Source organism: Adiantum capillus-veneris, unplaced genomic scaffold (assembly GCF_014529385.1).
Source record: "Adiantum capillus-veneris isolate H3 unplaced genomic scaffold, ASM1452938v2 Hic_scaffold_708, whole genome shotgun sequence".
NCBI classification, from domain to species: domain Eukaryota; kingdom Viridiplantae; phylum Streptophyta; class Polypodiopsida; order Polypodiales; family Pteridaceae; genus Adiantum; species Adiantum capillus-veneris.
The window spans coordinates 9685-36473 of record NW_028221717.1 but is presented as its reverse complement, the minus strand read 5'-3'; the positions used below and the strand labels follow the sequence as shown (position 1 = coordinate 36473).

At 40.8% G+C, this 26789-nt stretch overlaps 1 protein-coding gene across 1 annotated transcript; it reads left to right on the top strand.

The window, feature by feature from the left end:
* Positions 1–20194: 20194 nt before the first annotated feature.
* LOC147416641 (uncharacterized) lies at positions 20195–20729 on the top strand. Its single transcript, XM_086508203.1, has one exon. It carries the CDS (start codon positions 20195–20197, stop codon positions 20717–20719), a length of 525 nt encoding a protein of 174 aa, XP_086364329.1. The 3' UTR covers positions 20720–20729.
* The last annotated feature ends 6060 nt before the right edge of the window (positions 20730–26789 follow it).

Sequence of the window (26789 nt, the reverse complement as noted above, 5' to 3'; positions counted from 1 at the left end):
TATCAAGGAGTCATCTCCTTTGCCATACTTGTCTCCTTCTACTCCGACAAATGTTGAAGAAGTTACTTACATGCCAACTGATTATTCAAGTGCTAAAGTGTGTGGCCAAGATTCAAATGTGGAATCTCTTTCTTCTACCTTTATCACAAGCATGCAAAAATCGACACAAGATATCTCAAATGACATTGATGATTCAATAATGGATATATCCAACCCTTTGGCGGAGGGTCAATTTCTAGTCCGAGCAGACGAAGCTTTTGTGCAACATGACTCTAAGGAGAATGAAGACCTTGAAGGTAACCATGATCTTATGGAATGTTCAGAGAGTGTATCTTGTCTAAAAGAAGAGAGTGAAGAAGAATATAAAATCATAGGTGGAGAGATCATAGACCACATTGATCATAAAGAGATGATTGTGTACATGGAATGCCAACTCCAAAACAAAGTAGAAGAGTGTGAGTTGAATCCAGGTGAGGATAATCTTGAAGAAGTGTTTGAGGATGTTGAAAAGCATTGGTATGACCCATGTATGTTAATCATAGAGGAACCTATCATGCAAGAAGCCAAATGTTTCACAAAATCAAACAGTATTCCATCAACCTTTGAGGTGGTACAATGTGAGGAGTTACAACCTTGCCAAAGGGGGGGCTTAGAAGGGGATGAAGAACATGGGAGACTAGTAAAAGATAAAATCATAAAAGGAAACTATCAGAAGGGTATCATTCTCTCGAATGGTGTTTTAGTGGGTGGCTCTTTATTCATGGGACAATCTCTTAGCAAGGAAATCCAAGCTTTTGAAGCCCCAATCATCTTCATATTGGGTTTCACCTCTTCAAGGTCAACTTCTCCTCTCTTCACATATACCTTTCATCGGGGACACCATACCTTCTTAAGTGGAAGAGGACATGAATACTTGGTGATGAACGGATGTTTCCAAACCTTCTTCATTTGGTTCTTTGGTGTATGGAGGTCGCACATTGTGATGCTTCTGGTCTTCATCATAGATGAAAAACTTGTTGATTGCTACATGTGGATATTTCATCAATCAGTACCAAAATCTATTCTCTTCCAATGTGTTGGAGGCAATAGAAACCTTCCTCTGTTATCTACCTATGTGGTAAACTATTTGCAATACCTTCCAATAGCATCTGGAAGCATGGATCAAGCTTTCCTAAATCATGACGGCCATATAATTTTTGACTTGGTGAGCCTACCGAGGTTGAATGAATTTTATGAGTTGTAAGTTCATGAATTCGCTCATACAAGCTCTTGAAGATCGTAGCAGATACACCAACTTTATACAGGAGGAAGAGCAACCAATCTTTTATATCACATTCATAGTGATAGATACAATGATGGACAACAGTAAAATCTACAAGTTTCTTCAATCAAAATCAGTAAGTGATTCCATACCATACATCTCGCTTTGGGAAAGATATTTCAAGATCTTTGATCCTGGGGGGTGCTTATGGAAACTTTCTCGATGGAGGAGGTTTACTCGGTCACTTCATTTCATCCTGCTATTGGCTCTGAGAACCTTTCATATCGCACAAGGTTTTTTAATCATACAACAAAGGTTCTTCAAAGATGAGAGCAGACAAAGACAGACGTTACACAATCTACATGTTGTATGATCGGATAAATGGTACATGAATGTACCATTATCTAAAGGGCGGGCTAATGATAGCCGTTTTTCGGCTTTCCATAATTATTATAGTAAGTTACCTTACCCTATCAAATCACTCAAACATTTTGGTTATCCCTACCATTTCACTGTACATAGGCGTGTGTGAGTTAGGGGGCTTTTCCCATATCTTCTTAAAATCCTCAGCTAGCTAGTCACTGGGCTAGTTGAATCAACAAAATAAATAAAATCAAAAAAATAAAAGTATATTATGGCCTCTTTGTGTGTAAATATTTCATTGTATATATGGCCTAAATATAGGTATTTTTATAATTATTTTGGTATTTTATTTAAATATTTCTACTTAGGTGTGTGTTTTATTACACCTATATACACCTTCTTTCATCCTCTTACACCATAATTATATTTTTTGCCAATATGTACATACTCTATCCTCATATTTTTTCTTTATAAAAATCACTCCCACATTTTCACCCTCACCCTCGTGAAAACAAAAAATTGATTTCTACTCATTGGTCACGTTTATTATATTATTTACTTGCATACCTTTTCCTCTTTCACCCAAAATAATTCAAGGAGAGACCATATCATATGATTCCAATATCTTTCCATATCCATAAATCCTCCATATTTTTAGTATTATTTTTACTCATTATTCTAACACCATGTGCTCATTGAGCTAAAGTCCATGAATAGTCCATACACTAGTCCCACCATGTATATATTTCTTTATTCACCAATAATCCTCCTCCATGCATGGTCAAGGGCAACTTGGATGCTTTGTATTATAATATGACAAAGGAGGGGCTCACTCTTGGATGCATTGTACAAATTCAACAAAGGAGGGGGCCACTAAAAGACTTTTGCAGGCATAAAAACAGGCTTTTTGGTGAGGATTTTGGCACCTATCTCCACTTCGAATTTGGAGCGGTAGTCAAAAGAGAAAATGTAGCCCACGTTTTGAACAATCACCTGAAATTTTTGCATGATTTTTGGAGCTACCAGAGGTGAGCTAGGATTTTTTCAATGGACCCCAGTCTGCCCACTTTTCTCACAAGTAGCCCTTAGTCGTCTCTCACCCTTCCACACACCTACTCACTCTTACACATCCCTCCCTATCCTTCCCTCACTCAAACCTGCAATTTCCATGGCTTCTCCCACCCTCTTCACCATTACCCTTCTCTCTCATCCCTATAGTTCTTTTATGAATGTCTACATACATACACCCTCTCCATGTCTCTCTCTATTGCTTCTATGTTACAATTTCATTTACCTCTCCTAAAAATATCTAAAATTCAGCATCTTAACCATGATAACTTCTACAAATTGAGGATTTTTCATCAACAAATCCTCTTTTCAACGTGGTGTTCAACCGTGGCGGCGGCGTAGAGAAGCGCAGAAGAAGAAGAAGACCAGCGGTCATTTTTTTCACAATCTACACAAGGGTGAGTTCAAGCTTCTTCAAAGCTTCACCATCTCAATGATTCTCTTTTAATTCACCCCTCTTCCTTCATCAAATCAACTCATCCTACCCATTGTAAATGTATCACTAACAATTCTAGTGATTATTACCACTAACAACTAACTTCTCTTGTAAAAATGCACCCACACTATCAACATATGGAGTAGGCAACCGCACAAGTAAACCAAATTCACTCACTCCCATGGAAGTGTCTCTCCTTTCACCACATCAATAATTCTCTTACTTGAGCCCACATCCATGTGACTCAAGAGAAAAGAGAGACCCCATTCTCATTTGAAATTCATAAAAATTCATAATCCTTGATCTTTCCTAATAAAATTGATTAGGCTTAATCCTAATCAAGGCTTCTAAAACCTATAAATAGAACCCATTATTCCTTGTAAAAGACATCACTATACCATTGCACAGTAGATTGAGCGTACCACACGCCAGTTCTATCTTGGTTGTAAAGAGAGAGTAAGCTTTCTATACACCATCACCTTGGTGCATAGAAAAGCTTGAGCTAGTTTGAGTGAGTGCGAGTAGAAGACATTCTTCCTACCATTGTTGTATCTACCCCAACATCAATGAATTGGAAGTTTTGGGTGCAATTCATGTCCAAAGGCTCACGCTTCTCCTCCAATTTGGCTTGGCAAACTCATTCAGCTTCATAAGGTGACTTATTTCATTGAAGGTTGTTGTTTTGTTGCTTGTGATTCATTGGCTATTGTTTGGCTACCATTGTAAGAGGGTGGATGGTGAGAGGGCTCCCAAAACCCTAAGACAATGTGCTAGTGATGCTATAACCAAATCTTGTCACTTGATTCCGCAAGCTCTAAGTTCCTTTTTGTGCAAAATATAAAGTTGAAGCTAAGTTGTACACCATCTCGCTCTCTCTCTCTCTCGTGTTTTAGTGTGTGAGAGTGTTCCATTGGTGTTAGGGTTAGTGTAAATTCCTTGCTTGTTTGTGGGTTGCTCTAACGATTCTCCTCTTTTGCGTCCTAGTTCGCTCTTAAACTAGGTGGAACCCCTTGTGTAGTTGGGATTTGGCTGTGGATTTGTTGTTTTGGTTTGTGTTGTGTTGTGCCCCAGCCCCATTGAGCAGCACGGGAGCCTTGAAGGGTTTCTAGAGGTTTCTCTTCTTGTTGCCCACCCCGGACCGCCTCAATTTTGGTGCCCCCACTGAGGACTGACTTTGTGCTTATTGTTGTTGTATTGCATGAATGCTTGAATTTTAGCATAATCAAGTAGATTATATGAATCATGAAAACTTGTATGACCGAGTTTAATTTCAAGGCAACAAAAATTGATCTAGAATATGGTTTGGATTAGCATAACATAAGAAAGGAAAAAAACATTTTCACATCAGAATCTAAAATTCATGTTGAAAGACCTTTCAAAACCTTGTGTAGTTAGTTGATGTCATGAGAGAAAATGATTGTTTGGAACTAATCTTTGTGTGGTTCTAGCATTGAGAGACTATGACACGCTATACCTTTGATGATATCCCAATCTTCTTCGGAAATCTAGAAGAAGATGTTGATGATTTTCTTGCTGATTTTAGAATGGTTTGTCGTATCCTTGGTAAAAGGGATGACATTGAAAAAGGGGATTTTCTATTGCTATGCCTTAGGGGCAACGCTGAACAATGGTTTTGGAGTATGTCTTCTCATATTGAAGATGGGTATACCCAAATTTCCAAAGCTTTGAAGACCAGATTCTCTAAAATTCCAACAAGAGAGACAGCATGGGCTTCATTAGGGAGACTTCAACACATGGTGAAGACTACTATGCTTATGAGGATTTTTTTTCTCGTCAATGGGGAGGATGTGGATTTAGTTCTACATTTCCAGATTATGTAAAAATGGAGCAATTTATTTCTGGTTTGTCTCCTTTCCTAAAGACTAAGGTTACTTGGAGTGGACCCTCTACCTTTGAAGAAGCGGTCACTATTGCCCGAAGGAAGCTTCACAAGTACTTCTACATCAAAAATGGTTTCCATCATGTTGGAAGATCCAACCATCATGAAAGTGTTTCTATCAAGGAGTCATCTCCTTTGCCATACTTGTCTCCTTCTACTCCGACAAATGTTGAAGAAGTTACTTACATGCCAACTGATTATTCAAGTGCTAAAGTGTGTGGCCAAGATTCAAATGTGGAATCTCTTTCTTCTACCTTTATCACAAGCATGCAAAAATCGACACAAGATATCTCAAATGACATTGATGATTCAATAATGGATATATCCAACCCTTTGGCGGAGGGTCAATTTCTAGTCCGAGCAGACGAAGCTTTTGTGCAACATGACTCTAAGGAGAATGAAGACCTTGAAGGTAACCATGATCTTATGGAATGTTCAGAGAGTGTAATTTGTCTAAAAGAAGAGAGTGAAGAAGAATATAAAATCATAGGTGGAGAGATCATAGACCACATTGATCATAAAGAGATGATTGTGTACATGGAATGCCAACTCCAAAACAAAGTAGAAGAGTGTGAGTTGAATCCAGGTGAGGATAATCTTGAAGAAGTGTTTGAGGATGTTGAAAAGCATTGGTATGACCCATGTATGTTAAGCATAGAGGAACCTATCATGCAAGAAGCCAAATGTTTCACAAAATCAAACAGTATTCCATCAACCTTTGAGGTGGTACAATGTGAGGAGTTACAACCTTGCCAAAGGGGGGGCTTAGAAGGGGATGAAGAACATGGGAGACTAGTAAAAGATAAAATCATAAAAGGAAACTATCAGAAGGGTATCATTCTCTCGAATGGTGTTTTAGTGGGTGGCTCTTTATTCATGGGACAATCTCTTAGCAAGGAAATCCAAGCTTTTGAAGCCCCAATCATCTTCATATTGGGTTTCACCTCTTCAAGGTCAACTTCTCCTCTCTTCACATATACCTTTCATCGGGGACACCATACCTTCTTAAGTGGAAGAGGACATGAATACTTGGTGATGAACGGATGTTTCCAAACCTTCTTCATTTGGTTCTTTGGTGTATGGAGGTCGCACATTGTGATGCTTCTGGTCTTCATCATAGATGAAAAACTTGTTGATTGCTACATGTGGATATTTCATCAATCAGTACCAAAATCTATTCTCTTCCAATGTGTTGGAGGCAATAGAAACCTTCCTCTGTTATCTACCTATGTGGTAAACTATTTGCAATACCTTCCAATAGCATCTGGAAGCATGGATCAAGCTTTCCTAAATCATGAAGGCCATATAATTTTTGACTTGGTGAGCCTACCGAGGTTGAATGAATTTTATGAGTTGTAAGTTCATGAATTCGCTCATACAAGCTCTTGAAGATCGTAGCAGATACACCAACTTTATACAGGAGGAAGAGCAACCAATCTTTTATATCACATTCATAGTGATAGATACAATGATGGACAACAGTAAAATCTACAAGTTTCTTCAATCAAAATCAGTAAGTGATTCCATACCATACATCTCGCTTTGGGAAAGATATTTCAAGATCTTTGATCCTGGGGGGTGCTTATGGAAACTTTCTCGATGGAGGAGGTTTACTCGGTCACTTCATTTCATCCTGCTATTGGCTCTGAGAACCTTTCATATCGCACAAGGTTTTTTAATCATACAACAAAGGTTCTTCAAAGATGAGAGCAGACAAAGACAGACGTTACACAATCTACATGTTGTATGATCGGATAAATGGTACATGAATGTACCATTATCTAAAGGGCGGGCTAATGATAGCCGTTTTTCGGCTTTCCATAATTATTATAGTAAGTTACCTTACCCTATCAAATCACTCAAACATTTTGGTTATCCCTACCATTTCACTGTACATAGGCGTGTGTGAGTTAGGGGGCTTTTCCCATATCTTCTTAAAATCCTCAGCTAGCTAGTCACTGGGCTAGTTGAATCAACAAAATAAATAAAATCAAAAAAATAAAAGTATATTATGGCCTCTTTGTGTGTAAATATTTCATTGTATATATGGCCTAAATATAGGTATTTTTATAATTATTTTGGTATTTTATTTAAATATTTCTACTTAGGTGTGTGTTTTATTACACCTATATACACCTTCTTTCATCCTCTTACACCATAATTATATTTTTTGCCAATATGTACATACTCTATCCTCATATTTTTTCTTTATAAAAATCACTCCCACATTTTCACCCTCACCCTCGTGAAAACAAAAAATTGATTTCTACTCATTGGTCACGTTTATTATATTATTTACTTGCATACCTTTTCCTCTTTCACCCAAAATAATTCAAGGAGAGACCATATCATATGATTCCAATATCTTTCCATATCCATAAATCCTCCATATTTTTAGTATTATTTTTACTCATTATTCTAACACCATGTCCTCATTGAGCTAAAGTCCATGAATAGTCCATACACTAGTCCCACCATGTATATATTTCTTTATTCACCAATAATCCTCCTCCATGCATGGTCAAGGGCAACTTGGATGCTTTGTATTATAATATGACAAAGGAGGGGCATATGGTTCATCAAAGTGGTGGAGCTATTTTTCATTGTGATCTAATTGTTGTAGTGATATTTTATGTTGTATGGAACCTCAAAGAAGGATGTGGATTTCTTGTGTGCATGTGTGTACTGCTTTCTAGTCTTCTAGGTCAAATTTAGCTATATGTGCAAGGGGGGTGAGGTGCAGCATGGTTAAACAATTTCAAAATGGTATTTTGAGATTATATTTAGTCATTGTTTGGAATTATTTTTACACATAGAAGCTCGTCCTTTAAGAGTCATGTGTGTAGGCTAGGTTTGACTGCATCACTTAAAGTCAAAACTCTAAGTGTGGGAGTCAATTGAGTGAGGAATATGGTTTATGGTCAAAGACTCTAGATCCCTTCTAGTTTTGGTGGTAGAAACCAATGTGGCTCTTGGATTTTGGTTTTAGTTTATGGTTGTGCTAACAAAGTTTTTGCAGCCATGTTATCATGTACTAAAGTGGTTTTGCAAGATGCATGTAAATCACTCAGAGTAGGGTGGAGTGATGAGATGTGGAATATAGTTTATAATTTTTGAGTGGGTTGTGAAGTAGTTTTTTTTTTGAGTGGATTGTGAGGTGTGTAAGGGTAGAGACCTTGTATAGCTTGATTGCCTTAAAAAGGATTATGCTACCAAAAGTTTTATAGCCATGTTATGTACTAAAGTGGTTTAAAAATATGGATGTTCATCACCCATAGTAGGGTGGAGTGATTATGGTTCATGATTCTGGCATGGATTGTGAAGTGGTTTGATGGTTTATGTCAAACGCGTAAAGGTACAGACCTTGTATAGCATGATTACCTTAGAAAGGGTTGTTTGTGCATATACAAGATGATATGGAATACATGAGGAAATGCATGCAGAAAGGAATAAGGAGTTTTGATCAAAGAAAACTGTGTAATGGTCTTTGCAAGCCCCAAAGACAAATTTAAAACATTGGAAGTACTTTTTGCTAAGCTCAACGGTATAGTGTTTTTGAGGTGTTAGAGGCCTTTAGTATTCTTCAATGTGAGCATATATACCCCTTGGTTGGGGACACTGTATTGTGTCGTCAAGTTTTGCAAGGTGATTCTTGAGAATTAGCATATTGGATGTATGCAGCTCGATGTGGTTATTGAAAATGTTTTTGGATGAATCCTCAATTATCCCTATTTTCTAGTTTGACTGCTTAGCTTAATTATGCATCAAAACCATTGATGTGTCATTGGAATCATAGTTTTTGGACTTTGGAGTTCTTGTAGCTGTCTTGAGAAGATATCTAACACTCAATATACATGATTGTGTTGTTGAAGGAGAGTCATGAATCATTGGGTGTGCTCTATATAAATGACAATGCAAAGGCTATGTAGTCACATTTTGATTTAGAAGTCATATGTCTCCTGGTGCACTTTCAAGGAACCCACTATTGCTTTGTCTTTTACAAAGGAGGAAATATTGTATTGGTTGTAGTGCCATTGGAGGTGATATTTGGTTGATGTGGGAGCGTGATTTTTAAAAGAAGCTCCAATGCTCTCCACTAATGGCTAGAGTGATACAACTATATACTACTCAGATTCTTGTGTTCCTTGAAAGGGCCAAGTAGTTTGTTTGTGGAGAAGTTGTTGGATGTGATAGTTGGACTTTGGAAAATGGTAATATAGTTTCTAGAAAATTAAAATGAGATTCAAGGAAGAGGAGAGAGAGAGAGAGAGAGAGAGAGAGAGAGATTTTTTCAATTGCTCCCACTTATATATATATATATATATATATATAATCATCAAGCCCTTGGAAGAGACAGTTCTCATGAGCTCAACCCGTCACTCCATTCCTTCAAAGGCTCAACCACATAAGGGCTCTCAAGCTCTCCATAAGGGGACATCCCACTAGCACTATTGTTGAGTCCTCCAAACATCAAAGCTACCAAGGCTTTCAAAAGGGAATAATCAAGCAAGGATTCCCCACCATCAAGGGCTTTATTCCATTTGTGAAGAGGAGCTTCACAAAAAGGGATTTCTCTCTCTCTCTCTCTCTCTCTCTCTCTCTCTCTCTCTCTCTCTCTCTCTCTCTCTCTCTCTCTCTCTCTCTCTCTCTCTCTCTCGCTTGCAATGAACCCTAAAATTTTGTAGCTAAGAAAAATAATTTACAAATAAATTTTCTATCATCACCTAAGGGGAACGTGTGCTCGTGTAAAGAGGTAGACATTGGCTAAGAGAGGATTATAAAGTGGGAGATTTGTCCTAAAGTGTGAGTCAAGGAGAGAAGAGTGGGATTATCCCACATGATCTGGTGCAAGGCTGTAGAGCTACTTAAAGCTCATTTCATGAATGAATAAACATAAGTCTATTGTGCATTACAACTCCCTTGTTTATGGTGAGCTTGTGATGGCTTAGAAAATACTCAAGGCCGTGTTTATGAGTCCAAGCTAATTGATCTTGGAACCTATTTTGCCTGAGTAATAATCTAGCCAACACACACGGATCACTTTTGTGTGCGATGTTTATCTTTCATCCACCCTAGCTAGTCGATACCATTCTGATCACAAATTAGGGTGTGTGTGTATTGTGCCATTAGGCTGTAGCAAATGTGACATACATAATAGACAATGGAGGATCAAATGCATGCACATTTGCCCAATGCTGAGGTGAACTAAAATTCAAGCAAATGACATGCTAGGAAGTGATTGCACTACATCTTCGAGATTATGGCTACTAACTTGGCAAGAGACATAGGCTAAATCGTGGGCTGGCAATGTGCTGAGTTGGAGAGAAATCAAAGGTGTGCATGGGGTTAACATTTTACATGTTTTTTTTCCTCCATCCATCGATTGCAGATCCCAACTTTGGCAGGGCGACTGAGATTTGGAACCCCATGACTACTAACCTTGACGGATACGATATTGGTATGATTGGGTGAGGCTATGAGGGTTCCCCCATAGGCCCCCGAAGGGTGCATTTAGATGGATCTTTTCATCATTAGATGCAGCCCCATAGTCCTTCGAGTCTTTTCTATCTGCTATCATTGGAAGACTTTCTTGTAGTTTTGCTAGGGGTGCTTTAAGTCCCCTCTAGATTTGAGAAGCGGCTTTTAACAAGCTATAGTAGGTAGCATAGTATGCTAGCATTGCTTAGCGCCCACCAATGCAAGTAATCTCTAGTATTGTTCATAGTTAATGGTGTTCTCCTTGAAAAATCCAAGGGCCGTCCATGATATAAAAGAAACCTTGAAATGTGAAGGTCTTAAGGGGAGCCCTCCAATGGCTCAAAATTTGAGAAGACATTTGTGTCAGGACATGGGTCCTGTACCCTAAGAACTAGGCTAGGCAAGGACTACGGCCAAGGGCCGGGCTAGGCAGTGTGGACAGGGGATCCGTATAGTGCAAGGGGCTAGGAGCCCACCTATAAAGGGAGGTTGGGAGGAGGATACAAGGGAGCCTAGTTGCCTAGTTTCTTACACTGGTATCATAGCTTGGGACTCTCTTCCACCCTCTCTCTAGGCGTGGTCATCTTTGGCCCCTAAAAGCATGCCCCTTTTGTGAAAACCGCTGCTTTTTAAGCCCTTTTCCAATCTTAGCCGGACTCCTTGCCAAATCGGGCAGTTCTTCCCGTTTTGGAAACCACTGTGTGGTGCATGAAATCAGGGGGAGTTAAGCTTGAAGGGAGCGCCCCTTGGAGGAGGGGGAAGATATACGAGGTCGCGGCCATAGCCGGCCTGTGCAAGCCACCAAGTCATCATCATCGTCGTCGTTGAAGCCTGCTCGCTGCCTGCGCTTGAAACACTTGAAGATTCACATTTAAAAGGGCCTTGGGCCATTGAATTGATCCTTGGCCACTCTTAGCGGCCCTTCCCACAAGTCTTCCCACCAAGGGACTTATACGGTTCACGGAACCCGTTGCTCTACGGCTCTCCTCTTCGATACGGTGGGCATCATCACAGTAAATTTTTGGATTTACAGTCAATCCAGCAGTTCGACCTTGCGGCACACAGTTTTTTTAAGTTACGACAAGCCATCAATTGGCCAATTTTCTACCTATTTGGCGATTGCATACGATGCAAACCACATACCACGCGTCTGTAGCTTGATTCACATATTTCCTCATTATTTTCAAGCTTATCTTGGTTGGATTCAACAGCGGCGTGCTTATGAAGACCAATAAGTTATTGTTTTCCCTTTTGTCTGCACAACACAGATTTTCCATGAGTGTGGAAATTGATGATCAACACATGTTTGACTTTGAATATATCGAATGGGCTCCACTTGTGGATGTCATGGGGCCGGATACTCTCACGGAGAGTACCCTCATGGCAACAAGGATGGATGGTGCAAACCCAGGTGATCCATCTCTGTCCCCTCGTTTGTCAACCCCTCCTCCACAGAGCGTGTTGGATATTCTAGAGGATGACAGTCAATTGCCAGATGCAAGGGAGTTTGTCACTTGACAGGACTGGAAAACTTTTGATGCCCGATTTCGCAAGCTCGCTATCAGGGTGTAAATCTTGGTTACACAAGTAGAAAATCTTACACAATTAATTTACAGAATTCTACCAGGATCAGCTCTCCTCTTGCCAGCAACCCAGGGGGTTACCAATTTACCAGTTATGACCAAAAAGGTCCAACATGTCCACAATACTTCGGTTGTCGGAACACATCGGGGCATGACCAACTTCGTCAAGAAGCACCTATCACCATCCAAATTTCAACGTGCAAAAAGTCAAAAATTATGCTTTATTTGCTTAGGAACACATAAAAAAAAGCATTGCCCACATGTCAGAAAACTTCAGCATGATGCATGAATTTGTGCTTTGACATAAACTCCAGTTTTGGTGCATGGCACAATAGTTATATGGCTTTTTGAATATGTATGCGTAGCCATTTTCTCATACTTCAATATGGAATTTTTAGCGTATTGTACGTTTTTTTGAGTTAGGTACTGTTAAACCCCAATTGTTTTGTGCCACAGTCATTTTTGGTACGACCAGTCACATCATCTCGGCTTATATGATCTGTTGAAAACATTATGAGATGCATGCAAGATCACTGAATTAGGGTGTATATGATACACGTGTCCTACAACTCACGCTTTGCATTTACTTTGGACAGTACCCAAGTTTGGGGCACCTACATTATTCAGGATATCATCTCATCGAATCCTTACCAGTCTAACCGGTGCAAGGCACTTAGGATGTTGACTTCAACGGTTATCACGGTAGCCACGGGCTTTCGTTTTTGTATGCAAGGCATCCTACCCAGATGGTATACAGTACGCTCTTACAACTCACTCTATCAAGGACACTATTAGTTATGCATTGTTTCCCATAATTTTCGGTTGCTATCCAAGCACACAAAACAACCTCAAAACTTCAACTGGATTCACAACCCATATACGGTAGACAGTCAAGATCTGACTTGTGTTCCCTCTTGCAATGCGAGCATCATACAGTCAGATGGTTGCATGCTTATAGGATAAGCTACCAGTCAGGCATAAGATGTCTAAGTGCACACGTTCTAGGCACACACAAACTAGACATTTAAGGAAAGTCCCTCAGCCTAGCATGTTCTTCTGTTCGTTCTTCACCTCTTTTTCTAAGGTACAACATGAAAATTTTCTACAAAGTTTGTTTCATGTTTTCTACTAAGCCACGATGCTCTACAATTATTAGCTACAAATTGGGCAAGGTGCCATTCACATTAGTTTTCATCAGTTTATCGATTGAACACTAATTGCCGTAAGAGCTAGGAGCCACATACAGGCTGGCTAAGAGCCATTGTCAGATTTTGGGTATGACCCAACTATTGACATTCCTTGGGTGATTGTTCTTAGGATCGAACAGATTTGCCTAGTGGAGTACACATCGAACCTATTGACGTTAATGGACAAGCAAGAGTCTTGTTATTTCGGAGGATTCGGGTTTTTGGCACTCTTGTTCCAGTGCAATTGAGTTTTTGACACTCTTACACTTACATAAGCTGATCTCTACCACGGAGTATAGACGCAGCAATCAGGGGTGACAACATGGTTGTAAGGGATCGGTAGTTCACTTGTGTGCGTCTCCTGCTCTCTCTATAGCATTACGAAGTATCTATGGACATACCATTTTGGGGTAAGACCCAGCGAGTAATTGCTACATCACCCCATAGGCATTAAGGATCATAGTTTGATCTGCATTGAGGATCACCGTTGATCTCTCCCATTTATACTTTCAAGGAAAGAATTCCGCAATCTACCAAGCGGTAGCAGACAAACACACTTTTCAAGTTGATTCCAATCAACCTACACGGTTAACTATGTTGGTTATTGTTACTTGCTAGTTGAACAGTTTCTACACAGGGTCTTACCAAAGGGTTGGACTAAGTAGATTTTAACCAAAGGGGTTGGATTGTGCAGGCAACACCCACATTTCCCAGTGCAATGCTGCTTATTTTTCCAGGTAGGAGATGTGCTCCTCTCCGTTTGAATACGGGTAAGTACGCTTGAATGCTACAGAGCCATGCCAAGGGCATGTCGGCACAAAGTATTTTAAGCCAAGGTTCCAATCTACCTTTCTACCTTATTCTGTCACGAACCTACTTGTAGGGTTCGATTTGGCACATGTTGTCACATGGGATACAACATGGTCTAGGAACTCAAGGAGTTCGGTTTAGCCAGTGTGGAGCAATGAATGAGGGTCCCTCTCACTCCCGTCATAGAGTGTCTATAGTTATCTCCACACACAAGTACGTCTTGTACTTGAAGGATGTTACTTTTCACACATCCTTATACGAGACATATTCCACATGTGGAGAACATGAGTCTCTGAACTGACACTGGTGCCATTATTTCAATTATGTGTCACGACAAAGTCCCTAGGTGCTGGTCACATCTGTTTTCTAGACCATTTTTAGCAGGACGTATCAGGAGCAATTTCGTGGCCAGAAATTGTCGGCTACTTAGAATGACTTGTTAAGGTACAGGTACTGCTTAACAAAATTACAGATGGTTGTTTATACATATAGCAAGGCTATAAGTTGTTAATGAAAAAGTTTCATTGTCTGTACCTAGAAGTGATCAATGTTTCACCTTTTATTGTGATTCAGACGTTTCAGCAAGGCTTGCAAAAGATTGCAACTAAAAGTATTTAGTTTATTTTCAGAACTATTTACATTCCTTTTAATGCGTGCTAGGCGCATCACAATTGCCATAAGTATTGGCAAAGATCATTATGGATATACAGGTTTGGGTTAGTTTTTGCTAAAGGCATGCACACTAGGTGTTATGGGCCTTAGTGTTTAGCAAAGGCTACTTTGGAACGGCATGCATATTCCTAAGATTGCTTCTTATGAAGCATTTTGCACTCTATGTGCACTATCTGTATGAGATAACTTTTTGGTCTACTAATCACCAATAGAGGTCATGGCTCGGTTTTGGCGTTTGTAGATTTTCTCAAGTTAACCATGATGGTTGTACACTACTGCGATTCTCTGTTTACCAGTCATCTGGGACGACTGTCTGTAAACCGTGAGGAAAACACACCTCAGTACTGTCAGTTATCCAAGGGGATAGGAAGATTACAAAGAGTAATCTTGTGCTAAAGGATCTGCTAAGAGCATACGTTAACAAAATGCATTTCTAAATAGATGATTTTCTCCCTATTCTAGAATTTGCTTAAGCACGATTTTCGACTTTGAACACCTCTTGTGGTGGGGTTGGAGATTGTGTCAATACTTTCATACGTCAAGGACTTACCAGGTGTGCTGACAAAGCATGTTGGCAAGTAACCTTCATTAGGGATGAACATATAACAGACTATTCAAGATACTTAAGCGAGTAGGAAATCTGGCTCACAACTGCATGGAAAGTTACGCCAAGGTTTCCTTGCATTATTTCAGCACCTTCAGAAGATCTGAAAACTGGTTATGCCTTTGGACAACTCTTAGTTGTGGTTCCTCCTTTACAGTACTCAAGTGAGTTATAAATGGAGTTACCATTTAAACCCAAGTGACTCTTAGTTGTGGTTACTCCTTTACAACACTCAAGTAAGTTATAAATGGAGTTACCATTTAGACCCAAGTGGTTGCAAACGGACAACAATGTTGAAAATCAGGATATTCATCTTGGTTTCATTGAACCTCCTCACTGCACCAATTATCGGTCATACAGACAACTGGCTCACTTATGGGACGTCAATAAAGAGAACACCAGTATTCTTAAGAAGATGTTACTACTTGTGTTTTCGAGGACAAAAACTCTTCTTAAGGGGGAAGTAATGTCAGGACACGGGTCCTGTACCCTAAGAACTAGGCTAGGCAAGGACTACTGCCAAGGGCCGGGCTAGGCAGTGTGGACAGGGGATCCGTCTAAGGCAAGGGGCTAGGAGCCCACCTATAAAGGGAGGCTGGGAGGAGGATCCAAGGGAGCCTAGTTGCCTAGTTTCTTACAATTTGAGGCACATCAAAGGTTCTGTTGTATAGGGATCTCGTTAAAGCCCCATTTTGATCTCATGGTCAAAAATGACCAGTTCCATTGTGCTAATCTTCAGATTGACCCTAATTTGTTTTTTGGGAAAATTCCCAAAACACCCCTCTAATTTGTGGAAATTCCCAAAATACCCCCAATATTTTTTCATAAATTCTCACAATTCCCTTCAAATTTTTCAAATTACCAAAATACCCCTGGTTGTGAAATTAAATTTCTCCAAAGATTCAAAAATTTGTAGCTTTTCATAAGAAGACTCATTGCTCATCAATATAAGATGCTAAATCCAAAATTTGAGTTGATTATGTAGGCTTTGAAGATGAATTGCTTCATTATTTTTAGAAATACTTGCCTTTCTTTTGCGAGAAAATTTGAGGGATATTTTGAGAATTTCCACAAATTAGAGGGGTATTTTGGTCATTTTCCCTTGTTACTTCGTTAGCGTAGCTGTCCCATTCAAAAACCTGGCTTCTCGTCCTCCCACGTGGCACATGACTGTTCCTTTGCTCATCTTTTTTATCAACGCCTTGCTTTCATGCAGTGATTTTAGAGCAGCAGCACATAGCGAAGCGAAGGGCTCTCTTAGATGCAATCACCTACGCATGCATCTTTTTTTATCGACGCCTTGCTTTTCACGCAGAGCGTGGACTCTTGGAATGCACTGATTGTAGAAAGTTGTCCTAAAGGCAGAGAAAACAAAAGCCGAATTGCACACGCAACAATTTCCATTAAAAACTTTAAGGTTTTGTTCTCAAGCTGCACTCACCTATGCAGCATGGTGAAGGCATGTGGCTCTACACATGCATCTTGAAGGCAGGTTCTACACAAGCTGCTGATATAGGCATAGAAATTCACAATTATATTGTTATTCAGAGACTCTTGAAAAAAGAATCCGTGCTTGGCTTTGTCTTTGTCAATATGTGTGCCACTCAGCAGATGCAAAGCGAGGGTCTCTCTCTAGATGCAATCACCTATGCAGGATGCTGAAGGCATGTGGCTCTACGCATGCATCTTGAAGGGAAAATAGAAGTCGTACTTGGCACTATCTTGGTCGATATGTATGTCAAATGTGGTGCGCTTGAGAAAGCAAAAAAAGTTCTTGAGGAGCTTCCTATCTAGAACGTCACCTCTTGGAATGCATTGTTTGCAGGATGTGCTCATTGAGCACAGGGCTAGAAAGCTCCAGGCTATTTTCAAGAGATGTGAATCGAGGGCCTCTCTGCCTCTTGAAGGCATGTGGCTCTACTCATGATGCTGACAGAAAACTTCACAATTAGTCGAAGACTCTTGAAAAAAGATGTTGTTCTTATTACTGCCTTGGTCAATATGTATGTCAAATGTGATGCACTTGAGAAAGCACAAACAGTGCTTGAGGAGCTCCCTGTCTAAAATGCCACCACTTCCAATGAATGCAATGATTCCGGAATGTGCACAACGAGAGCAGAGCGAGTGTCCATGTGATTGTCCTCTTTTTTAACGTTTATCAGCTATGTGGGCACTCTCTTGGTTGATATGTATGCCAAATGTGGTGCGCTTGATAGAGCACAAAAATTGCTTGAGGAGCTTCCTATCTGGAATTTCAGCATTGATTGTGGGATGTACGCAAGAAGAGCACGGCCAGAAAGCTCTTGTCTGTCTTCACTGGATGCAAAGCGAGGGCCTCTCTCAAGATGCAATCACATAAGCGTGCATCTTTAATGCTTGTGGCTATACGCAAGATGCTGATATGAGCTTAAAAATTAACTCTGAAATTATTAGTCAGGGGCTGTTGCAAAAAATGTTTGTGCTTGGCAATGCCCTGGTCGATATGTATGCCAAATGTGTTGTGGGATGTCGTCTTTTGGAACGCACTGATTGCAGGATATGCCCAACAAGGGCCAGGCCAGGAAGCTTTGGATTGTTTTCAGCAGGTGCTTGAGGAGCTTACTATTCGAAATGACGTTAACTGATTGTGGGATATACACAATAGGAGCAGGGACAGAAACCTCTAGGCTATTTTCAACGGATGCAAAGCAAGAGCCTTTGTCTAGATGCAATCACCTACACGTGCATCTTGAAGGCATGTGGCTCTACGCAAGATGTTGATATGGGCTTCAAAATTCACTTTGATATTGTTAGCCAGGGGCTATTGCAAAAAATTCTGTGTTTGGCAATGCTTAGGTTGATATGTATGCCAAATGTGGTGCGGAATGTCGTCTTTTGGAACGTACAAATTGCAGGATATGCCCAGCAAGGAAGGTCTGGGCTGTTTTCGACAGGTGCTCGAGGAGCTTACTACTCGGAACGGCGTGAAAACTGATTGCGGGGCACACACAACAAGAGCAGGGAAAGAAAGGTCTAGGCTGTTTCCAGCGGATGCAAAACGAGGACCTCTGTCCAGATGCAATCACCTATGCGTGCATCTTGAAGGCATGTGGTTGCACGTAAGACATTGATATGGGAAAAAACTTCACAGTAAGTCAAAGACTGTTGAAAAAAGCGGTCGTGCTTGGCACTATCTTTCTCGATATGCATGCCAAATATGGTGCGCTTGGAAAACACAAAAATTCACATCAGTTTTAGTAGTTGATGAAGATCTTGTGGCAAGGAAGCACTATCTTTCTCGATACGCATGGCTAATATAGTGCGATTGAGAAAGTATAAAAAGTGCTTGAGGAGCTCGCTGTCCGGAATGTCGCCTCTTGTAAGGCACTGATTGTGGGAATATATTGTTAGTCAAAGGCTGTTGAAAAAGATGTCGTGCTTGGAACTGTCTTGGTTGATATGTATGCCAAATGTGGTGTACTTGAGAAAGCACAAAAAGTGCAGGAGGAGCTTCCTTTCCGGAATGTCACCTCTTCCAAGGACTGCACTAATTGCGGGATTGCGCAATAAGAGCAGGGCCAGAACTCTCGAAGTCCACTTACCTACACAAGCATCTTGAAGGCATGTCGCTCTACGTAGGATGCTGATATGGGCACAAAAATTACATTGTCAAAAAATATGCCGTGCTTGACATTGTCTTGGTCGATATGTATACCTAATGTTGTGTGCTTGAGAAAGCAAACAAATTGCTTCAGGAGCTTCGTGTTTAAAATATCAGCACTGATTGTGGGAAGTGCGCAATGAGAGATGGGCTGAAAGCTCTAGGGTGTTTTCAGCAGATGCAAAGCGAGTGCCTCACACACAACAGGAGCAGGGTCAGAAAGGTCTCGGCTGTTTTCAACGGACTCAAAGGGAAGGCCTCTCTCCAGCTACAATCACATACGCATGCATCTTAAAGGCACGTGGCTATACTCAAGATGCCAATATGGGCTTAAAAATTCACTCTGATATTGTTAGTCAAGGGCTATTGCAAAAAATTGTCTTGATTGGCAATGCCTTGGTCGATACGTATGCTAAATGTGGTGCACTTCAAAAAGCACAAAACGTGCCTGAGGAGCTTCCAGTCTCGAATGCCTCTCTTGGAGTCCATTGACTGCGGGATACGTGCGACAAGAGCAAGATGGAAAGCTCTCGATTGTTTTCAGCGGATGCAAAAAGCTCTGGGGTGTTTTAACCAAACACGAAGGGAAAGCCCACCCTGCCTCCAGTATGCACCTACTGTGCTCAAAACCAGTATGCACCTACGCATATTGGATTCATGACGAGATCACCATATGAAGCAGCTTTGGGTGGAGTCTGCAAAAACTACTATCCACAAATTAATCAAGAACCATTGCATGCCAAACTTGCATGCGTGAAAGGTATAAGCTCTCTCTCTCTCCATTTTCTTTTTTAGGGATATATACTCTTGTTGAATCTTCAAATGACACAATCACACTTACACAAGAATATTCAAGATCATCGCGTTGTAAACACAAGACCATGTTTAACTTCGGGTCATAGGATTTATAGAAAACAAAGCATTCTCTCTCTCTCTCTCTCTCTCTCTCATAGCTTTTTCCTTCTAGGTTCTAATTACTTCATTAGTACATAGCGAGATTCAAAAATTTTGTTTTCTCTTATCCTCGGACTCACTTCAATTCAATACAAATGCAGCTAACGAAGCACTCTAGTTTTTAATCGCTGGTGGAATGTTCCAGGCAGGGGAAGATTGCCGCGTGTTTTTTTCTTTTCAATGGCTCGGCGCTTAGAGCGCGTGATTTTTCAAGAGGCTATATATTAAACGTGAAGAAATGGGCCGCAGATGCAAAGACAACCCGTCAAGCAAATTAGTGCAACGCCGTTGCCGTGACATTCTGGTCTTTGGAGATTATGTCGTCAGCTCTCAAGGAATCCAATATACTGGATATGGTAAGACTAGAGCGCATTGTGTTGATCCTCAAGAGGTCCATGCTGCATGCCAAGGCGCACCCTCAGGCCCTCCAGGACATGGCTGTTGCGGTTGTCGCTCAGCTTTGCCCTCCGTTGCAGCACCGCTGAAAAGCCAGGAGCTGCTCACCCTCTTGCAGTCCACAAAAATCGGCAAGGTCCTCAATGGCCTGCGCAAATACCCTGACTCGCGCTGCGTGGTGGCGCGCTGCGTGGTGGCCCTGGCCAAGCATGTCTTCCACACCTGGAAACAAGCCATCATCGCCATGACAAAGGGGAAGGCCGCCCTTCCGCTTCCGCCCGCCGCAGTCACTAATTATACTTGCGAGGAATATCCTGCATCAGAACCAACTGCATGCCCTCTTGCTCTATGTATATGTCGTTGTTGACGACCCTGCGGCTGACGAAGTGCTCATTATACCTCCACCTGCATGTCGATCGATATCCCACAAGCGCCCAATTAGTGCTTTGGGTGCAAGTAAAATTATTCAGCATCGAAAAAAGCTACACGCAGAGCAGGTGCGCCGTCCGTGATCATCTGCAAGGGGCATGACCTGCCAGCCTTAATCAACATTAGCTTGCACCCTATGGATCTTTGTAAAGTGTAAACATTTCAGCATATAATTTGAGCTATGTCAATGCTTCCTACTCCTCCTCTAATTTTTTCATTTGAGAGAGGGAGAGGCAATTCGAATGGATGCTTCGTTCACATTAACATAAGATTGTATAAATTGTAATTAGTTTTTGGAGGAGAAATGATAGCTGCCACGCTAATTAATTCGTGGAGGAGAAATGATAGCTTCGATCAAAAACATTTCTCCTAACCGAAGGAAATAATTTTTGATGAATTATCAAAAGGGAAGGAGCTTTTGATCAACGACAAATTATAGGATTTAGTGGATGTGACAGCTGTGCAGCTAGATTGAGTAGTATTATAATTCACTCGAAACAATACATGGGTGACATGCAAGCTTTGTTCCGTAATATACAAGATATCATCCAAAAATCTTGGCCTAAGTTCTTGTGATTTAAAAGCATGAGCTAAGCCTTAGCTTGTTCAACTTTGTTAATTAATCTGACAATAGTTGCCTAATTACTCAATTTAACAAAATATTCAAAACGCGTAAATATTTAACATCGACACAGTGTGGAGGACCAAATTTCATGAGACTGCCCCCCTTAGAAATGACTTTCCATTATGAATTACAAATGTACACAAAATAAACCACGAATCTTTAGAGCTCTTGAGTGCTTACAAACTCTGTGAAAACTATGAACTTCGCAAACGGGAAATTATAAACTAAGAACTTAATGTAGAAATAATGTAGAGGGAGGGGCTGAGGAAGAACACACCAACCCTCAAGCAGAGCATACCACTCCCACTATTGCATTGGTAGAGCCTAAAAATCAGCAACAGTCAATGATGCCTGACCCACAAGTAGAGAAGAACATGTAGAAGAAAAATCCTTAGCTATGGACCACTCTACACTAGAGACACAAGAGTCTCAGACCGCAGAAGAACAAGGGAGTGGTGGTGAGAAAAAGCTCGAGGATCTCAACACGGAAGTGGACAACCTCCACAACGGTCAAACCTAGTATGCACTTTTGCTAGACATTGACATGATTTTCCCTTAATAACCAATGTAAAAGAATATGTAAGTCATCCTATTTTCTAACTACTTATTTGTTTTACAAACTGTTTGCAAAGACTAATCAATTTTCCTTGACATCAACGGAGTGTTGCTTTTTCAAGAGCCATATCATTCAAATGCAGCTTCTCTTAACCTGCACAACTTTCGTGTAGCCAGACATAGAGTCATTTTATGACCGAGCACCAAGAAATTTTTGCAATTCCTTTTTCCAAGGTTTCGTATCGTGATATGGTCTTATATGCAGCTAAGAAACCTCAACCCCCTCGTAGCCATAGTATGTAACATAGCCAAAATCAAGCGTTGGCAATTCATTTTTGTTTATTTCCAAGCACAATGTGTTGTCATCATGTTGGAATTAGGGTTACAGGGAAACGCACATAGCTTAAAGAAGATGTAGGAAGCTCAAGGCACACAATAGAGAGTATATTACTTACTGTGGAATGGAAAGATTGATAGCCCTAGAGTGATGGACGTATATACAATGCACATGGGAGAAAACCTCTAAAGAGGGAAAAAACATCCCGGTGGTCCTAGTGTGTTCACATGTATTTGGTAACAAACTCCCCCTATGAGTGATGCGGTGAACGAGGGCTAACACGAATAGTAAAGAGAAGTGCCATGACCTGAGGAGAGGATCACTCCACAAATGGGAGCAAGCCCAAAGATTTGTGGAAATCTTTGAATTTCTCATGAGAGAATGACTTTGTGAAAATATCTGCAAGGTTGTCGTTGGCACATAAGCCAAGTTGATCTCTCCTACTGAGAGCCTCTCTCTCTCTCTCTCTCTCTCTCTCTCTCTCTCTCTCTCTCTCTCCCTCCCTCCCTTTATCTCTCTCTTTCTCTATCTCTCTCTCTCCCCCCCATCTCCCTTTATCTCTCTCTTTCTCTCTCTCTCTCTCTCACACACACACACACACTCTTTCCTCTCTCCCTCTCTCTCTCTCTCTCTCTCTCTCTCTCTCTATTTCTATCTCTCTATCTATCTTTCTCTTTATCTCTCTCTCTCTCTCTCTCTCTCTCTCTCTCTCTCTCTCTCTCTCTGTCTCTCTCTCTCTCTCTTTTTTTCTCTCTATCCCTCTCTCTCTATCTCTCTCTCTCTCTCTCTCTCTCTCTCTCTCTCTCTCTCTCTCTCTCTCTCTCTCTCTCTCTCTCTCTCTCTCTCTCTCTCTCTCTCTCTTTGCGCTGCGAGACAGGAATTTGGGGGAGTGGTGAGGAGTCTCATCGACTTTGCACCTTATGAAGTCCATGCTGCATGGCAAGGCACACCCTCAAGCTGTTTTGGAGGCCCTCGAAGCACCCTATGGATCTAATTTGCAAAGTGTAAACATTTGAGCATATTTGAGCGATGTCAATGCTTCCTACTCCTCCTCTAATTTTTTGATGGAAATGTTGCTCCCGTTTTGATGTTTGTGTGTGTGTGTGTGTGTGTGTGTGAGAGAGAGAGAGAGAGAGAGAGAGAGAGAGAGAGAGAGAGAGGGAGGGAGGGATTGAAGGGAGAGGGAGAGGTGATTTTAATGGATGCTTCTTTCACATTAATGTAAGACTCTATAGATTGTAATTAGTTCCTCGAGGAGAAATGATAGCTACCACGCTAACTAATTCGTGGAGGAGAAATGATAGATTCAATCAAAGTCCGCCCTATTTGGCCACTAGCTAGGGCTTGAAAAAAACATTTCTCCTAACAGAAGGAAGTAAGGGTGCACTTTTAACCTATTCCAATTTTTGGGTCAAAATGTGAAGCGTTTGCCAATATTTACACAAATTTGTCAAATTTTATCGATTTTAAGCTGGCAAGGAATTTGCAATTTCAGCCATTAAATTACACTAAACCTCATTCTTTTGCAAACATTGAGTCGTTCCCCCTTAAGCACCTCATGCCATGATCTTGAAACGTGGGTTGCAACCCAAAGAGACAGCTAGCACAAAGAACATGGGGAAATTCAAACGAGTAAGAGAAATCACTTCGTGTGTGGGTGTGGGTGTGGGTGAGTGCCATCATGTGCCACAAGTACATCCTTTGGACCCAATGTGTTGTCTTAGTTTTAGATACCTATAGAATTTTGGCTTGCTAACATCCTACCATCCCCAAGCCACAAGTACAATTGAAGTTTTTAGCGTCACTTTTTCTCCCACTTGTCGTATGACTATTATTCATTTTCTATGTGCATTGGTAGCCCATTTTGGTTGAGATGTACATCAATCCAATATTGTTATTGCTTTCTTGAGTAGTGACATTTTTAGGAAGTCTACGTAATGCAGCCTCGCGGTTTTGTCAAGAAAGGATAAGAGGACAAAGTGTGCAGATGTAAGAAGGGTTTGTATGGGCTGAAGCAATCTCCTCCTGCTTGGTATGAGAAAGCTGACACTTATTTGGTCAAATGAGGCTTTCAAAATCAGTCCAACAAAAAGCACATTGTATGTTAAGCCATAGGGCGATGTACTTCTCATTGTTGTTCTTTATGTGGATGATTTGCTGATTACTGGTCCCAATAAGGCACATATTCTTGAACTTAAGACTAATTTGAATGCTACTTTGAAGATGAAAGATTTGGGGCTGTTGTAGCATTACCTGGGCATACAATTTAAGCAGTGTGATGGTGGTATTTCCTTGTGTCAGAAAGTTACATAAAGACATTGCTATGTTAGTTTGGACTTGAGGATTGCAAACCTATTGCCACTCTCATGGAAATAGGTTTTGAATTTGAGTCGACATGATGATGATGGTGATCCTTCTGATATCACTCTTTACCAAAATGTTGTTGGGTTTCTCATTTATGTATGAAACATGAGGTTTGATATTCAATTTACAGTCTCATAGACCAGCAGATTTATGCATAGCCTAGGGTCTAAGCATTGGAAGGCAATCAAGAGGAGTTTTTGGTACTTGAGTGGCACTTTGCATCTTTGCTTGTTTTATCCCAAGGGGGAATTACTGCCACCAGATTTACATGTTTTTTCGGACTCAAATTGGGCTGGTTGTTATGACACACGAGTGTCCACAAGTGGTTTTTCACTACAAGAGGTTATGTGCACTTGTGATTGTCGTAGCAACAAAAATACAATGGGTTTTGTTACCCTCCGGCGTTGCTAAAAGCATCGCAACAGAAACGTCGCTATAAGCATTGCTATATGCGTCTCTAAATAGTGATGCTCATAGTGATGCATATAATTTTTATTTTAGCGATGCATATAGCGACACTGCAGAACCTTATATAAAGATGCCTATAGCGATGCTGGAGAATAAAAGATTTGGGTGGCAGGGAAATGAATGCCCTGCCACCCATCAACCATATTGAACATTGTTTCCAGAATAAAGATTCAAAACTGACAAAAGTATTTTGAAAAAATTGAATTGACGAAAGTAATACAATGACAAAATTATACACATCATAGGCAAAATCACTTGATTGTTAAGCTTTGACCAAAATGTAATAGTTACAACACAACTGCCATTATCAAGAAAATACATCATTGACCAACAGTTACAAAAATGACGTACACACGTCATTTCATTATACATGCTATGACAAAAGAAAACTAGTGCTATCTCGCTACGGCTAGATGGCCGTGTCTAATCATATGTCTCATCGCGTCCAAGTGGTGTATCTGTTGGATTCTACATAAAAAACAATAAGACTTTCTGTAAGTATAAACATATAATTACAAAAAAATCCATTTTTTAGCTTATCATTAAAATAAAACAAATGTAAGAGAGTAAAGTGAGACACTAACCATGCCAAAGCGATAATTGAGAATGTTCATAAGGGCGTTTAAGCCCTTTCTGTCTACATACTCGTGCTTGTATGGTGTGAAATCACGTCCTGTCTCATTGACCACTATTCAAAACATACAAAGAATATGTTATGTTAGAATTTAAAGGTACAATTATCCATAACTACCAAACCTAAAGGGCAATGCAAAAACATTTACAAAATTGGCCTTAAATGATGCCCACCCACTTCTCCCAAGTGGTGCAAGCTCCCTGCCTCTACTCTCGCTTTGGCTGCTTCCACTTGTCAAGATTCTTGCATGCTTCTCACTTTGCATTCTTCCAATCTTCTTTGGCGAGCCAATATGGCCTGTTCCACCCATTATTTATTGTGTTTTGCACTTCCAAATGCTTGTGCTTGCAGTGTTCGTGCATCTGCACCTTCATCAAGTCTTCATTGAAGCACTCATCCCAACTTGACACGGGAAAGTTGTCATGCAGCATGCTTATGACTCTCTCTTTTAATTCATTTGGCACTTCACTCCAGGTGTTTAGTATATAGTGTCAAAACACCTGAGAGTAAAGGCCGCACATGTGCAATATCACCTTCTTGCCGTCATCATCGAAGATGATATTACCGTTGATGTTGACCAAGTACGGCAAGTCCCTTTCACCGATGATGCGTGAACTTGGTGTCTCTGCAGGCATCTCGAGTGGTGTCTCAATGGGGGTACGGATGATAAGTGTCTCAACTCGAGTTTTGGGCCCCGAAGCGAGGAGTGTCGACTGGGGTGATTCTCGGAGGAGTAGCGAGTGGTGTGCAGCCAGGGACAGCCTATAGTTGCGCAAAACCTGGAATAGAGGGCGATGCCATGGCTGGTGTGCGGGTGGGCAAATAAGATGAAGGTAAGGAGCCTCGTAGACTATGAGGCAGTGTCGAAGCATCAACGGTGTCATCTCCATAGCAACCGCCACCACCACCAGTAGAGCGTCGGTGCCTAGAAGAGTGTGTAGATTTTCTAGTCGCCATCGAACTCTCAGAGCGTTGAAGGAGTGGAAGGGCGTGACGGTGCTCTAGAGCAATGATGCTACTCGTAC